We start from the raw sequence: 15,820 nt of genomic DNA, 5'->3' as shown, positions 1-15,820 counted from the left end.
AAACGTTGCTTCTATCATTATTATTGTAGCATGGAGACTGCGTCATTATGGTTATTTTCAAAGTTTTTCTCAGGTTCAATGACAAAGCAGATTTTTCTTCAAAACTATTTATTGCATTGTTTGTTATGTTGTTTACAGTAAAGCCATCAACAAACAAAATTTAAACATGACTGTTTAAATGCATAATAGAAATTGATTTTACAAAAAAATACAGTGGGGTCAGTTCGGACGTAGCACAGTGCTCATTTAGTAAATGCACAGCTAAACAATATGCTAATTGTGGCCGTTAATGTTAAGTTAACATTATGCCAAGTCGTCACAAATAAAACAATGCATGGGAAACGGCTTTGGCGTGTTAGTTGCAGTGCACTATACAACAAGCTATTGTAAACAAGCTAACGTTAACTAGATAAGTAATATTTTAATCGCTAATATAGCAGATTCATGGAAAATTACATCGGTAATCAGCATTTTTGCCGCAACTAATTTATGAATGAGTCTGCATCAACTACATTAAAGATAATCGATTTATTTAAAGTGAATAAAATAGCCTACTTACTAGAGTTCAACATTAATTGAGCCGCAGCCACACACCTGACTCGTGTGTGTAGAGTAGGTGAGATGAACTGGGAAAGCAGGCAGTTGGCCAAACCACTGTGAGGAAGGGGAGGGGGAACTGAACTGTTTCTAAATGCATTTTTTGCGTTTGTTTTTTTTTCTACTTAAAGAATTATTTTAGGTATACATACATATATTTTTCACAATAGTGCGATTTTTTTTTATATACTTTTTTTGGGGGGGACAACCCTCGGATAGGGGGGGACATGTCCCCTCCGTCCCCCCCGGGATTTACGCCCATGAATTGTCTGGTGCTACATTTTAATAGAATTTACACCATCCTTTAGTTTATTTATATTCAATTCCTCAATAATCATTTTCAGGACATTCGGTTTATTTATACTGGGTGCTTTTGAAAAAAATATTTGCACTGTTTGTTTGTACTATGTGTGCCTTTGCACTTTGTCTTGTTTTGTACTATGTTTGTTTGTGTGCACGTTACTTACCTTGCTGTTGTATGCACAAGAATTTCAATATCATTTTATCTTATCTTAAACAATGTTTGGTCTTATATCGCCACCTTGCGGAAATAGAACTCTGTGTATTAAAGAGTTTTCGAACTATTAGAGCAACAAATCCAAGACAATGGGTAATACAGTATGCTGCCTTATATGCATTGTCTTGTTTTGTTCATTAAATCGATTATCGCAAGATACAAGGTAAATTTTTATTTATTGATTACACGGCGCTTGTATTCTTATCTGAACAACGTGCTGCACATGAACGTTGCACATAGGCAATAAGCAGACTTTCACCGTAACTATGTGAAAAGTACTATTCAGTTGGTTCCAGTACTGGTATATGGCCAAAAAAAAAAAGTTTGTCTTCAGTCTTTACAGTACTCAGTAACCATTACAAGGTTTACTACCTGCCTACGTGATTGATTGCAGTGTGTCCTTCCTTTATGGACTTAAAGCAAACATGCTACTTGGCAAATGTAAAACAATTTTGTAAAACAATAAAATGAAGAAAGGAATATGGATAATAGGAAAAACTAAAATAAAGAATGTGTGTGTACATACATAGAAGTTGGCCAGTGAAATCGAAACACCTGGTTTTAGACCACAATAATGTATTAGCGTGGTGTAAGGCCTCCTTTTGCTGCCAATACAGTATCAGTTTGTCTAGGGAATGACACGTGCAAGTCCTGCAGACAGCCAGAGGGATTTCGAACCACTCCTCTCGCAGAACACTCAGAAACACCCAAAAGTGGCTCATTCATATTCAGATCAGGTGACTTGAGCCATGGGAGATGTTCAACTTCACTTTCATGTTCATTGAACCACTCTGTCACTAGTCCTGTCGAGTGTATTGGTGCATTATATTTCAGATACACGGCACCATCTTCAGGCTACATGTTTGAACCATTGGGTGAACACGGTCCCCCAGAATGGTTCAGTAGTACTTATTAGCTGTGACACATCCATCTTTAACAAGAGGTGGGCCTACGGAATGCCATGATATTGCAGCCCAAACCATCACTGATCCACCCCCGGGCTGCACTCCGGGTATGCAACTAATTTTTTTTTTATCATTATTTATTATTAACTGGTTTTCGGCCCAAGAAGACAAACCCAACTCAGCTGTCAACAGTTCACTTAATTACACCTAGTTATGGTTCAGTTTCACTTAGTTAGACTTTACTTGAAAACTGGCGTTATAAGCAAATGCAGATTAACATATTCGTACTAGTACTACTAAATTAATTTGTCTTAATCCGAGTTCCAACCAGTCTCCTAAAAAATTGCTGCGCAGTTTGTTTCGTTGTCAAATTAAGAAATCTGAAAAACAACTACAGTATAGAACCACAATAGGGGGTGCCTCTGAGTCATTGAGCTGAGAGTTTCAAAACTATTTGAGGACTTCGTTCCATAACCCACACCCTCTTGTTTGCAGTTTGGGCATGACGCAGTTCTGCAATTTGGGTGGACAATGTTGACTTTTTCCCCCTTTATTGCTCGGCGAACCTGGAACGCAGGTTTATAAACGACAAAAAGCGAAGACCCACAGGTGCGAGAGCCTGATTTCGGGGTATATGACAGAGCACGATCTCCCTGCGCGAGCCGGGCTGCCGGCGCGTGCCGCCGCAGCACTAGGAGCAGCATCGCAAAGCGGCGAGCAGCCAATGCGCCCCGCGGCAGCAGCGGCGGACGGCGGACGCGACGGCGCACCGGCGCCCTCTCCCTTGCACTCCGCCGCGGTTCGCCTGTCTGCCTGTTGTCATGGAGGAGCCAAGATGGCGGTCCTGGCCTACAGCCTAGGCAAACGGGAAATAAACCACTATTTCAGCGTCAGGAATGCGAAGCTGCTGTCGTTTGCCGCCGTCGTGCTGCTGGTCGCCTTCCACTCCCTGTCGCGATATTATGGCGGTAAGGTGGACGGACTGTTCGCCCCGGGGTGACTGGGGGGTAGGCGCCGCTTTCAGCCGGACGCGCGGCTCGGCGAGCTTCCCTTGTTCCGGGCTGCGGGGCAGGAGCCGCCTAATGCTGCGGACAAAACATGTTAGTTTTGCAAATGAACGAGTTGCAGGCAAACCTTTATTTGTTGTGCAGTGTCGTGCTGTGGATATATAAGATCGCCCGACCAGTGAGCTGAATACATTCCAGCTTATCCACCTTTGCAGGTGTAGTGCAATTAAAAACAATTGCACGTTACTCCGATTAATGTAACCAGATTTTCTAGTTTCCGATTAAGCAAATGAATGCATAACATTTGTTTGCAATGCTGCTGGTTATATTTGTTTAGCTACGTCCTGCTGCATTTTAGTCCCGAAAAATATGCGCGTGGTTTCGATTAGTACAGTAAGTCCTGCATTGTGTGTATAGCTCGATATGTAAAACTAATATAAATTTTAGGCTTAACCCGTATATCCCAAAAATGTGAAAATGCTGGACAGCATGTTCTCGGTGTTACGATAACCGTAATCTATATTCTAAAATAACACGAAACGGCCGGTTATCAAGTTCAGTTGGTGATATGTTATAGCGTTTCGTTTTGCACCGTGTGTTTTTATTTACTGGTGTTTAACAGCAGATAATTAGCAGATGCTATCTGTCATCTTAAAATGGTTTTGCACATCATGTAAAATGCACAGAAGAACTGAGTTTAATATTACCAAGGTAGCACATATCTCGGAAGAATAACCCATAAGGATGGGCAAGCAGCGCAATAAAACTTAACCATGCTGTTCCGGGGGAAAATGGCACTGAAATGTATTTTGAAGAAACTAGTAAAAAAATTATCAAATCATCCCTTGGCAAGTATGAAAATTACTTTACTCGCGATCGCCATGTACTTGTGAAGTCAAGCAATTTTATACTTTATAGGGAAACTTTCGATTACAATAACTGAATCATTAACTGTATTTGGTTGCTTTTTTGCTGTTGATTTATTTGTCAGTGGCTTGTGACTCAGTGACTCACTGGGAACCATTGTCCTATCATGTTGCACTGTTCATGCATACTGTAGTTTGCAGATCCACCCTTTTCCTTTTTGTGCGTTTCCTTTTCTGTGAGCTGCCTAGCTATATAAGTGACTCGTTTTCCCATAATGTGACTGTCAGCGTGTTTGAGTGTCCTGGATAAACTCATTTATGCTTCCGTGCATAGAATCTTGTTCATCACGATCCTTTAATGAATAGTTGTTAATAATAGCTAGCTGTTTTTTTTTTTTGTTTTTTTTTTTTAGTGTGACGGCCCAGAGCTGAGTTTACAGGCCTACTAGCGGTTGATCTGCTGCTGTCCAGATTGCTTTGTTTCTTACAACATCATTTAGTATCTTGTGGCTATGAAGTTCAATTTTTTTGGGGGGGGGAGGGCACATGTCCCGAGAACCACCATCATTTTATTTGCTGTTCTTTCTCGTGAGTTGCTAATAGTCTTCTGGTGACAGAATGACAAACATCACCGTATGGCATTTGACCAGGGGCCTTAATCCCCATAGCTCCGGGGGTGCTGGATGCTGGCTGACCTCATGGTCTGACTCAAAAACTTGCTCTCATTCATATATGTGTTTGTGTATCATGGTGAGCAAGACAGGGTTGATGGGGAGAAAAAAAAATTACATTAAGCTAACCTCATACCTGCTTTTTAGTGTTTGGCAATTGTAGACCTTATGTGCTAGTTTGAGTCTGATTTCAGTTGTTGCTTTTGCAGTCGCTCCAGTTTACACGCTGAGTCATTGCAGATGTGTTTGGTGAATGACCTGTGATTCCATAGCTGTACTTTATCAGGCTGCCTCCTTCCCAGGTGAGGACAGCTGTGACTGGCTACAGTCCAGCGGCCGGTTCTTGGGGGACAACGTTTGGCAGCCCTATGGCTGCATGATGCATAAATATAGAAGCAGGTGAGTATTTCACATCACTGTAACTGTACAGGTGGGCTGTAAGGTTTTTTGTAAATAAGAAAACATCAAGGTAATACATTTTGTTTATTTACAATTGCCTCAACGATTAATGTTGCTGTAACCTAAATTTCTGGTGTTTTTCCAGTGAAGCAAAAACCTGTTTGGGGAAGAAGAAAGTGGCATTTGTGGGGGACTCTAGAATTAGGCAGCTGTTTTATTCTCTGGTCAAAATAATCGACCCAGAGGTGAAGGAAGAAGGCAATAAGGTCTGTGTTCCCTGTGCTACTTGTAGTTTGAACCCATATGATGCTAATTAATAAGACTCACGGCTAATTAAGTTATTTTCCTCCTTAGCATCAGAATATCGTCTTTGACGATGGTTCATCAGTCAATGTGGTGAGTTTTTCCCAAATTCTTCCGTTGGTTTCTTTGCACCATATGTAACCACGGTGATCGTGTGTTTTTGCCAGGAAAACCCAGTGCTTTATTTTAATGCTTTTATTATTTTACTTGTATGCTATGACTTGAGGGTCATGTTGGAGGTAATCGTTGGCTAAACAAGCATGAATGTTGATTTTACTCTCTAATGCCAGTTCATTGGCTATGGATTGTAGTTTAAGTGGAACTTTGGACCTTGCTTTGCTGTGATTGACATAAACTGGATGTGAAAGGGTATTCTAAAAAAAACAGAGGGGCTGCATCAGTGATGCGTTGATTTCAGAATGCCACAGATCTATTGAGACTATACTTTGTTGTTGATGCGAAAAACTGTCGCAACAAAGAGTTTTAATGATGGCCGGTTTTTGATTGTCTCTGCATGAAGGAGTTCCTATGGTATCCAGAGGTGAACAACTCCCTGAAAGAGCTGTTAATGTCATGGACTGAGGTAAGCGACAAGAATCCCATCGTTTTCCGCGATAAGTGATGCAGTTGAACCAGAGATGTTCACCTTGTGTCACTGTGACCAGTTTGATGGAACCGATTATTCTTATTGTTATCATATGTCTATGAAAGGAAAGCAAAATACTAATTTTATTATCCGTGGGAATGTGTACGCTAAGCTTGTTATGTTGGGGAAAAAAAATATCACGCATACTTTGCCCACTGCAGGGTAGCTTGGCAAAGCCAGATGTCATCGTTTTGGGCGCCGCTACCGTAAGTCGAAGGAGAACTTCATCACTTACATGATCAGCCTGCGCCTAGCCTGGCAGCCTTCTGCTGACACCATGCTCTCTTTCCTAGTGGTCCATCAAGCTGAACGGGGGTAGCATGGAAGCTCTCAATCAGTACAGGAGCAACCTTTCTGCCATGGCAAACCTTCTGCAGAAACTGGCCCAGGGAAGCGAAGTCTACTGGGTCTTGCAGGGTAATATTTTCATCACGAGTCATTTGGGTGATGATCACAGCATAGTTATGCCTAAATGTAGCTTGACTGTGGATATGTTCTGGGGTAATGATAGGGATGCTGAGAGAAGTGAGAAGTGAGCTCCTTAATTGCTAATTATAAATAGCAGGGGCTTATTGGGTACCAGGGAGGGCTCATGCCTTCAGAGCTATGGCTGTGATAACTGCCCTGTTTGCACATTCTCCCCTTGAGTTCTTCCAACACTTTAGAATATGTGAATAGGTGTCTCTAAATTGACCTTTCGTGTGTATGGATGTGCGCCCTGAACTGCCTGGCATTGGATACAAAGACCAAATTAAATCTTTGAGCACAATGAACAATGTAATTCCTGGTATGTCTCATTGGCCTTAGAACCAGTGTATGAGGAGAAGCTGAGTGACAATCGGAAGATGATCACCAATGAGCAGATCGTCCTCTACAACGAGGCTGCAGTGAGTTCTCTCGACGGCAGCAAGAAGAACTCCTTGGGCAGGGTGAAGTTCCTCGGCGCGGCCAGACAGGCTGCGACGGAGACCATCTCCGAGTCAGAGGACGGTCTTCATGTGCCCCAGAGCGCCAGGAATGTGGTAGGTATATCGGGTCCATCTTATCAATACTGCAACTCAGTCTATCCATTTATGGCATCTCAAGTTTCAAGTTTTTATTGTCATATACAGATAACAATGTAGCATCATTACCCGCAATGAAATTCTTAGTCTCATGTTCCCCCAACTTTACATATACTCACAAGCATATAGACATATAAGATATGAACATATAGAAAAGTATACAGACAAATTAAAAAAAAAAACATTATAACAAAAATAGTGCAAAATAATGCAGTGAGATATTTAGAATGTGGGATGCAAAATTGTGCAGTGAGAATCTGTAAGAATATAGTGGAGATCCCTCCTCTGTGCTGTAAGATGAAGGTATTAGCTTCTGATATTAGGACATGGTCATAGGTAATAATGAAGCATTTTTTTTTTTATTTGAATTTCTTCCATTTCAGGGGGCCATGGTTTTGATGAACTCCGTGTGCAACAAGGTCCTAAAGCCCATTGACGGCTCCTGCTGCTACCCGCTGCCCCTGCCGAACCTCCTGCAGCTGCTGACTGGCTGCTGCTTCCTGGGCGCCGCCGTCTGCTTCCTGGTGCTGCGTTTGCTCGGCCACAACCGGCACCACAAGAGCAAGCTGCCCGCCGACGTGGAGAGCGGCGAGGAGAGGAAGCCGGCGCTGGCCGGGCCGGGGGGCAGCCTGGGGGCACCGCTCCTGGCCGTCTGCAAGATGGGTCTCATCATGGCTTACTTCTACCTGTGCGACCGGGCCGACCTCTTCATGAAGGAGCAGAAGTTCTACACGCATTCGGCCTTCTTTATACCTCTCATTTATATTTTTGTCTTGGGGATATTCTACAGTGAAAACTGTAAAGAGGTAACCCTGTTATTCTCACTTTTGTAAAGCAGGGGTGTCCAATCAGTGTGTATGCAGGTTTTTGGGATAACCTTTAGGTCAGGTGTGAGGACTCTTAGGGGAAACCCGCATACTTAATGGTCCTTTATGGATAAGATTGGCCACGCCTGGTGTAAATCTTGAAATTATGTTGCATTGGGGATAGACCAAGAGCCTGTACTACGAAGTGGGGTTACTGGGTTATCGGGGTAACTTGTCGGATTTAAGGTACCACAGTTAAAATGGACTTCATATTTGTTCACTTACATTTTGCCCAGACTACCTTAAATCCGACAAGTTACCCCGATAAGCCAGCAACCCCGCTTCGTAGTACAGGCCACAGGAGAGGCACTTCTGTTTCACGACTCGCAGTGCTGTTTACTTTTTGCATTTTAGACTAAAGTACTTAACCGGGAGCAAACGGACGAATGGAAAGGCTGGATGCAGCTGGTCATCCTGATTTACCACATATCGGGGGCTAGCGCTGTGAGTAATTTCCAGGAAATCCGCTTCAGGTGGTGCCCTGCTGTCTTAAAGCGTGCCTGTTCTAAATGTCCCCTTTCTTTTTCAGTTCATACCGGTCTATATGCATGTTCGAGTCCTGGTAGCAGCGTATCTCTTTCAAACAGGCTATGGGCATTTTTCGTTCTTCTGGCTGAAGGGAGATTTTGGGCTGTATAGAGTTTGCCAGGTAATTCTTAGTGCATTTGAGTTGTTTTTTTCTTTTTAACGGATTAAGTGCGGTGTGAGCTGGCTCTTTTTTTTGCCTGCTTCTGATTGTCTCTTTTGTGTTTTCTTCAGGTCCTTTTCCGTTTGAACTTCTTAGTGGTCATACTCTGTCTAGTAATGGACCGTCCCTACCAGTTCTACTACTTTGTGCCCTTGGTGACTTTCTGGTTTGCAGTCATCTACGGCACGTTGGCCATGTGGCCCCAGATTCTCCAGAAGAAAGCCAGCGGTAATCACCAGACCCGCCCCCCCCCCCGTCACTTGCTTGTCTGTTTGTGGCACCGTGTTCCTCTCATCTCGTGTGCCTGTATAGCTCTGTATGAATGGTATGACATCAAGGCCCATCTTATTCAAGGAATGAGAAACAGGTCATATAGTCTGAGGTAGGGATGTTAACCGATGACCGTTTGACCGGTGGTTGACCGTATCAACGTTAACCGGTCAAAGTTGTCGGTAGTCGGTTAAAAAAAAAAGTGATATCTAAATTAGGCTATTATAGACAGTGGACTATACGCTACTACAGTTAGCCATCTCATTCCTCATCTTTTTGTGTTAAGTGAACAAATTATCCCTCACACTCAATTTTTCATAACTCGCCTGTTTGTACTTAATAAACCAATAAAAACATTTGGCGCGAGGTCACAGCGTTTGGGTTCGCGCGCTCACAAGGTTTGCGAAAAGTAAAGGCAACAGGCTAAAACACTCGAGGTTAGAGCCAGGGCAGACGACAGGATGAAGCGTGCAAAGAAAAGTAGTGTGTGGGACCATTTCTACCTCAACTAAAGCAGCGTCTCTTCGGAGCTGTCATTTTCTTAAATGAGCCGTGGCAATGTTTCAAATGAGCTTCTAACCTAGACAAACGCCTTTATTTTCAAAGCGATCACCTTGTACCCAAACCATTTGAAACTAAGGAGCCATTTGTCCTACGATTACATACAACAAGCTCTTCGGCGCCGCGTTTGCGGGACTCATGTTTCGCGCTGTAGGGGATTTTAAAAAAGTGACGTGAGTGGCAGTGTGTGTGTGTGTGCGGGAGGCAGAGCGGCAGAGAGATGCGACAGAGTTGCGAAATTGCAGAAATGGCTGTTATTTCAAATAGCGTACCATATTTTAAACTAATCGGTTAACCGGTTTCAACCGGCTACTGAGGCTCGGTGGTCGGTCAAGAATTTTTTTAGTTTTCGCCATCCCTAGTCTGAGGAAGATTGTCCTGTTTTGACAGGGAGTGGAATCTGGCACCTGGGGATTCTGGTCAAACTGCTTTGCTTACTGTTGGGAATATGCTGCTTTGCATATTCCAGGGTAAGTTGTTTTGCTTGTTCTGTTTTGATGGCCGATTTGTTTCTGTTTTATCTGTCTGATTGCCTCCCCCCCTGCCCCCCCCCGTAACCCATGCTGATCTGATTTCAGGGCCTGTTTGAGAGCGTCTTCTCTGTGTGGCCGGTATCGACGCTCTTCGAGTTGCAGGGCAGCATACACGAGTGGTGGTTCCGCTGGAGTTTGGACAGATTCGTAAGTCAACGAAGCCTTTTCCGTGTTTCCCGCCACCGTGAATGTGATGACACTTGGCATTATACCTGTCATCATTAGAGAGAGTGTTTATGTGCCCCAGAACCCTGGGTGCTGTTATATTTCGTTGTATAAATACACTCGCTTGCAACGTCATTGGCTGCACCTGCTAGTTAATGCAAACAGCAGAATATACACAGCATGTTGGCAGAGTCAAGTTACTGTGAGGCTACACATTAGAACAGCTGGGAGGCATGGTCTAAATCACGGGTGTCAAATTCCTGTCCTGGGGGGCCGGAGCCCTGCACATTTTTGGGTTTCCCCTCAGTTAACACACCTGATTCAACTCCTTGTGCTAATTACCACACAGCTCTTGAGCTGAATCATTTGTGGTGGAACAGGGGAAGAACTAAGCTACACAGGGCTCCGGCCCCCCAGGACTGGGGTTTGACACCCCTGGTCTAAATGATGTTAAAGGTGGTGCGATTGTTGGTGGTGGCCCCAGCATTGCAGAAACGGCCTCTGATTGGCCACAACTGTTCCTGGTATTTACCTGAGAACAGGTGTGGCTAAGAGAAGCCAGGGAGGATATAAAACCTACTGGAGAGTAGCTCCCCTGGACCAGACTTGGAGATGCCTGGTCCAGAGGGTGAGAGGAAATGGTGTGGTGGACAAAAAACACCCAGTCAGTGGCAGTTCTATGGGGAAAAAATACCTTTTTAATAAGAGAAGCGAGAGAAGAGTAAAACTCGTTAAAGCTATCAGGAAGTGCAAAAACTGGCAGAAAGTCACCCTCCAAATGCCAAACTCATCAAACCTTGTAGCATTTCTGGAAAGATAAGGGGGACCTCAATGATCCATGCATGAAGTGGTGACTAAATGCATGTTGTTCTTATACATAACATTAGTTAAGCTGCAGTGTTTCCATACAGAGACTCTCTCGTGTCACCGATTACAGGCCATCATCTACGGCATGGTATTTGCCTTCGTTTACCTTGTCCTCCAGAAGTGCCAGGTTCTGTCAGAAGGCAAAGGAGAGGCTCTCTTCTCCAACAAGATCTCCAACTGCTTGCTGTTTGTGTCTGTGGTGGCGTTTCTGGTAAGGAAGCCTTTCACCACTAATGCTAGTGAATTAAAATGGCAGGGTAGCATTTATTTGCGTATCTGTTGGCACAAGTGGGTGCATTTGGCAAATGGGGGGGGTTGCGTGTGACAGCTGGGCGTTCTCTCAGAATAGTTATTGTCCTACTGTGAAGTGCTTTTGGGATAAAAATACCCTGCTTTCTCTCACAGACTTACTCCATATGGGCAAGCAGCTGTAAAAATAAGAGTGAATGCAATGAGTTGCATCCTTACATTTCAGCAGTGCAGGTAAATATCTCACCAGTCGTCTGTTAAATTTTTAACACAGAAATCAGTTTGTATCTTTCTAATGCTGGTTTCCATTTAATTTGCTAAAAAATATTTGCGTGTATTCATTACCTAAACTGTTTTCAGTATGTGCTATATATTTGTTCTGTGTCTCCACAGATACTGGCTTTTGTTCTAATCAGGAATATTCCTGGTTACATTCGCTCATTATATAGTTCATTCTTCGCGTGGTTTGGCAGGATATCCTTAGAGGTGAGGAACACCTGGTATCGCACTCGTTTGTGAGGATGTGCTGCTGGAAGTGATTTTTATGCACTGTGAGGAACCCTAGAGTGTGTAGCCTAATTTTACGCAGATAGAAACAGAACCTTTTTGCTTGATTAGTTGCATTTTACTTCCAAATGCTGTATTTTTTTGAATGTGTGACCTGACAAAATGCAAAAACATGAAGTACTGGGGAGCAGACAAAACATGCTTGAAATAAGGATGGATGGATGTTCCCCTCATCGATGGTTTGATCCAGCTCCTTTAAATGAATAAACTGCAGTGAAACCTGACCAGCTGTGTCTCCTGTCTCCTTACAGCTGTTCATCTGCCAGTACCACATCTGGCTGGCCGCAGACACCAAGGGCATCCTGGTGCTCATCCCGGGCAGCCCCATGCTCAACGTCATCATCAGCACCTTCATCTTCGTGTGCGTGGCCCACGAGATCTCACAGGTCACCAACGAGCTGGCGCAGCTGGCCATCCCCAAGGAGAGCGGCGCTCTGCTCCGGAGGCTCCTGGCCTTTGCCGCCTTCCTGCTGGCCGTACTCTTGTTGTCCACGAAGCGGGGTCCGCCATGAAGACAAGAGGAGCGGCCCAGCCCGGACAGGAGTGGGAGGGGGGGGACGCTGAGAGCGGTCGCATCTGTGTGGTACCAGATTGATATTAACCTTCCTGCGACGGCAGGAACCAGTCCCCATGCTCCATGACATTTTCACGGAGGGGAAGCCGAACGTCAAAGGAGAAACTTTAACGCTGACAGTTCAGCGCTGGGGCTGAACCCCTCCCCCTATTTATCGTCGGAATTGCCCTTTGGCAGAATGCAGACGGTGATGCCCGCGCAAAGGCCGCGCAGCTGAGCCAGCTTATCTGTGCGCCGGTGCCCCCCGCGGCCCTCCAGGGAGGAGAGCCCCGGCTCCCGACAGACCCCACACGTCCAAAGCAGCAATACCTCTGTTCCCGTAGCGGTTTCACGCAGCGACTGTGTCAAACGTGCTCGGTCACGTTGTGTCTCCCTGTGGCGATTGGTGCAAGGCCGAATTTCTGAAACTTGTTGGGTGCACTGTATTTAATTATTTAGATCATTGTATTTTATACAGGGTTCCCTCCCCCCCCCCCTTATTTTTAAATGTTCGCCCAAGACTGCTTTTGTGAATGTATAGGCTTAGCAAACTTCCTTCTTGAAGTGCAATCGCGTCAAGACCACACATGAAATGCACTTTGATTTAAGGTATTTTAAAGTTCCTTAATGGTTTGTTCTGACACTGTGTAAAGGGTGTACAACTACTACTGCTTTTATGTGCGTGTGTGAGTGCATCTTCTCTGGAGCGTTCCTGCCTGCCCCTGAATAAGGCTCCAATTTAATCAGTACTTGGGCTGTAGTTCTCTTCTCACCCTTCGATGCCTTTTCATTTCTGGTGTCCTGACTGCTGTGCCATAGGAACATAGGTCTGGTATTTCTTTTCGGAATACCGCGTGTTAACTCGCTCCTTGAGGCGCACCTGATTTGTACAGTCATGTACCATTTGCATTTTCTATGCTCCTTACGTTTTCACCCTGCCTTATTATATACCTGCGTCGTGACCTTTTTCGCAATCCGTTTGACGCTTTTCAATCTCTCGTAGCTTTCAAATCTCCCTGTTTCCATAGCTACCTTTTGTGAATTAACTCTGAGTACATGGAGACTAGTCACGTGAACGTCATGTCAGCGTCATGTGAATGTCGTGAAGTTACCTCATCAGGCTGTAAGAAATGTCACCGCGTTTTCGTATAGCGCCTCGTGTTTACGCATCCATAAGCTACGGCATTTTGTAAAATAGACGCAATGAGCGCAGATTAATTTCATTACCTGTAAATAGGTATACTTACTGGTGTGAAACATGCTAGTCCTGGTACAGCTTTATTTTTTAATATGGTGTCTGATGATAATGTGGTGAAGGAGTTTACATGGAGAAAACGCAGATGAAGGAAGCTCAACTCCCCAGCCTGTGACTGTCTGGGTGCGGCAGATCGGAAGCCATGTCAGTCCCTTAATACAGTGTTTCCCAGTCTAGTGCTTGGGGACCCCCAAACAGTTCCGGAGCTGGGCGAGAGCAAAAATGCTCTCTTTCTTTGGGAGGGAGCAGAAATGGGGACTGTCTTCGGGAGGGAGAGGAAATGGGGACTGTCTTTGGGAGGGAGCAGAAATGGGGACTGTCTTTGGGAGGGAGCAGAAATGGGGACTGGGTTGGGAAACTCTGCATTAATGTGTTTTGCCGAATTCAGTTGATAATCAGTGTCTGCACAGTCAAAGGTCCAAGATTCCCATTGGTGGGGGAAGGAGGGGGGTGTCATATGACTGGTCCATCAGAACGAGGATAGTTTAAGATATATTTGTCCCCATTAACATCCAGCTATCCAGCTGCACACACTTAGTGTGGCACTAAGATTTTTGTAAATATACTTCTTTTTCTCAAGGAGACTGAACTAATTCAGAGTAGGTTGTGAGGACTTGCTGGTGATTGGATCACTTTTTTTTTTTTTTTGGACAGACTTCAACAGTGTTTGACTACCACAGATCTGAATGGCAAATGGGTATGACCCATGGGTAGAAATCGACCCTAGAAGTATCCCAGTTAGCAATTAGAGACACCTGATCTTTTAAGCACTGCAAAATTGTGGCATTTAGTCCACAGAAATTTTGAACTGGTATTATTGGTTTGTAATTAGGACTAAATGTATACTGAAGATTTTTACAGATTTTTTTTTTTTTTTACTGAATTGAGATTTATTTTTAATGTGATGTATGCTTGTGTTGATTTACATCGCAGACACACATTACCTTATATTGTGACCAAAGGGTAATGCATTTTTTGTACAGATAGTTAATTTTGGTCATTCTATTTAAAGCGGCAACTAAATGTTTATAACTTTTTATTCCAATGGCTTTCGGTAGAACTGTTAAATGTACGTTTGTGATGTCTTACTGTGAAGTTTCACCTTTTTATTTATAAATGCTTCCATTTTGTTTGTTCTTTAACTATAAACACTTGTTAAAACGCATCTGATGCAGAGTCTGTCCCAGGCAGCTTCTCCTGGCCTCCGTCTGCTTGGAGAATGTAGATCAGCAGATACTGTTGCTGTGGCATCATGGACTTTGGCATTAAGAACTCGGCAGTGATGGTTTCCTGGGCGTGGCTGCACCCATGGTCTGTAAATGGCTTTTCCTGCATCCAGTCATCTTTAGTGGTAGAGCTTGTCGATCAGGATTTTTATGGCTCTTTAACTAAATGGGAAAACACACATTAAATACCGCTGCTGATCAGTCACTAAACCAATGTCCGGCTCTAGCTACATGCAGAATAGGCAGTGCCTAGGGCACAGGTAGAGGAAGTGAAAAGGTCATCAATTGTCCAGGCAGGGAGGCCTCCCAAATAATGCTTTGCCTAGGGCAGCGGTGGCCTACCTTATCCGCCAAGGGCCACTGTGTGTGTGTGGGGGGGTTTTTGCTGCAACTCCCTAATCAGATTACTAATTAGAAGACTGATTGGCTGAGGAGTCCGCACACCTGTGTTTGGACAGCTGACCTACAGGTTATCCCAAACACCTGCATACACTCTGGCCCTTTGCAGACAAGACTGGCCACTCCAGGGTTAGGGCTTTTGGAAAGGTAGAGCTGACTAACGTTTATGGCATTTGATACCTTCATTAACAGGGTATTGCTGTGTCCAAATACTTTTTTTTTTTTTCTTCTAGCGATCTTTTGGGACATTTTGTATTAAGTCTGACAAACTCAGATTTTATTGTAATGGCAGCCATTATATTGATGTTGGTTCAACTAATACTTTCAGTGGAAGACAGAAATCCTACCATGAGCCCAGTACCTGTAGGTTACATTACCTGTATACAAAGGAACTACGGACAATGAAGACAGCAGGGCTTGTGCTACAGCGGCCTTACTGTTTACAAGCTAGCCTATCGAGAACGCCAAAAGGCTTACTCAAAGTCCCTTAGAAAGGCATGGTCAAAATTCTACTCATCATCAGAGAGACTCCAGGAAATTCCATACAACTGTTCTCCACTATAAACCACCTACTCAAACCACAATCACGCCCGCTCATGGAAGCTACTGAAGAGCACTTCAATAAGTTCATGGCCTTCTACAAAAC

General features: G+C 44.1%; 1 protein-coding gene across 4 annotated transcripts; it reads left to right on the top strand.

The window, feature by feature from the left end:
- Positions 1-2,102: 2,102 nt before the first annotated feature.
- casd1 (CAS1 domain containing 1) lies at positions 2,103-14,714 on the top strand. Of its 4 annotated transcripts, none has more exons than XM_072705534.1 (18): positions 2,103-2,126; positions 4,866-4,962; positions 5,108-5,228; positions 5,317-5,358; positions 5,786-5,848; positions 6,073-6,117; positions 6,205-6,328; positions 6,719-6,933; positions 7,359-7,781; positions 8,196-8,285; positions 8,371-8,490; positions 8,601-8,757; positions 9,751-9,830; positions 9,939-10,040; positions 10,996-11,136; positions 11,331-11,408; positions 11,568-11,660; positions 11,993-14,714. In XM_072705534.1, the coding sequence occupies exons 2-18, from the start codon at positions 4,940-4,942 to the stop codon at positions 12,251-12,253; spliced, it is 2,178 nt and encodes a 725-aa protein (XP_072561635.1). In that variant the 5' UTR covers positions 2,103-2,126; positions 4,866-4,939; the 3' UTR covers positions 12,254-14,714. The 4 variants fall into 4 exon arrangements, with proteins under 4 accessions (XP_072561635.1, XP_023667650.1, XP_023667651.1 ...); XM_023811882.2 differs by lacking the exon at positions 2,103-2,126 and adding an exon at positions 2,463-2,987; XM_023811883.2 differs by lacking the exon at positions 2,103-2,126 and adding an exon at positions 2,465-2,628.
- The last annotated feature ends 1,106 nt before the right edge of the window (positions 14,715-15,820 follow it).

Source organism: Paramormyrops kingsleyae, chromosome 23 (assembly GCF_048594095.1).
Source record: "Paramormyrops kingsleyae isolate MSU_618 chromosome 23, PKINGS_0.4, whole genome shotgun sequence".
NCBI lineage: Eukaryota > Metazoa > Chordata > Actinopteri > Osteoglossiformes > Mormyridae > Paramormyrops > Paramormyrops kingsleyae.
This window is presented reverse-complemented; position numbering and strand designations above follow the sequence as displayed.

What these genes read in the sequence shown, in the direction of transcription:
- casd1 (XM_023811882.2), top strand. Translation starts at nt 2,654, where the DNA reads ATGACAGAGCACGATCTCCCTGCGCGAGCCGGGCTGCCGGCGCGTGCC. An exon ending in CCTGTCGCGATATTATGGCG is followed by an intron (nt 2,988 to 4,865) that starts GTAAGGTGGACG and finishes CCTCCTTCCCAG; the next exon opens with GTGAGGACAGCTGTGACTGG. An exon ending in ATGCATAAATATAGAAGCAG is followed by an intron (nt 4,963 to 5,107) that starts GTGAGTATTTCA and finishes GTGTTTTTCCAG; the next exon opens with TGAAGCAAAAACCTGTTTGG.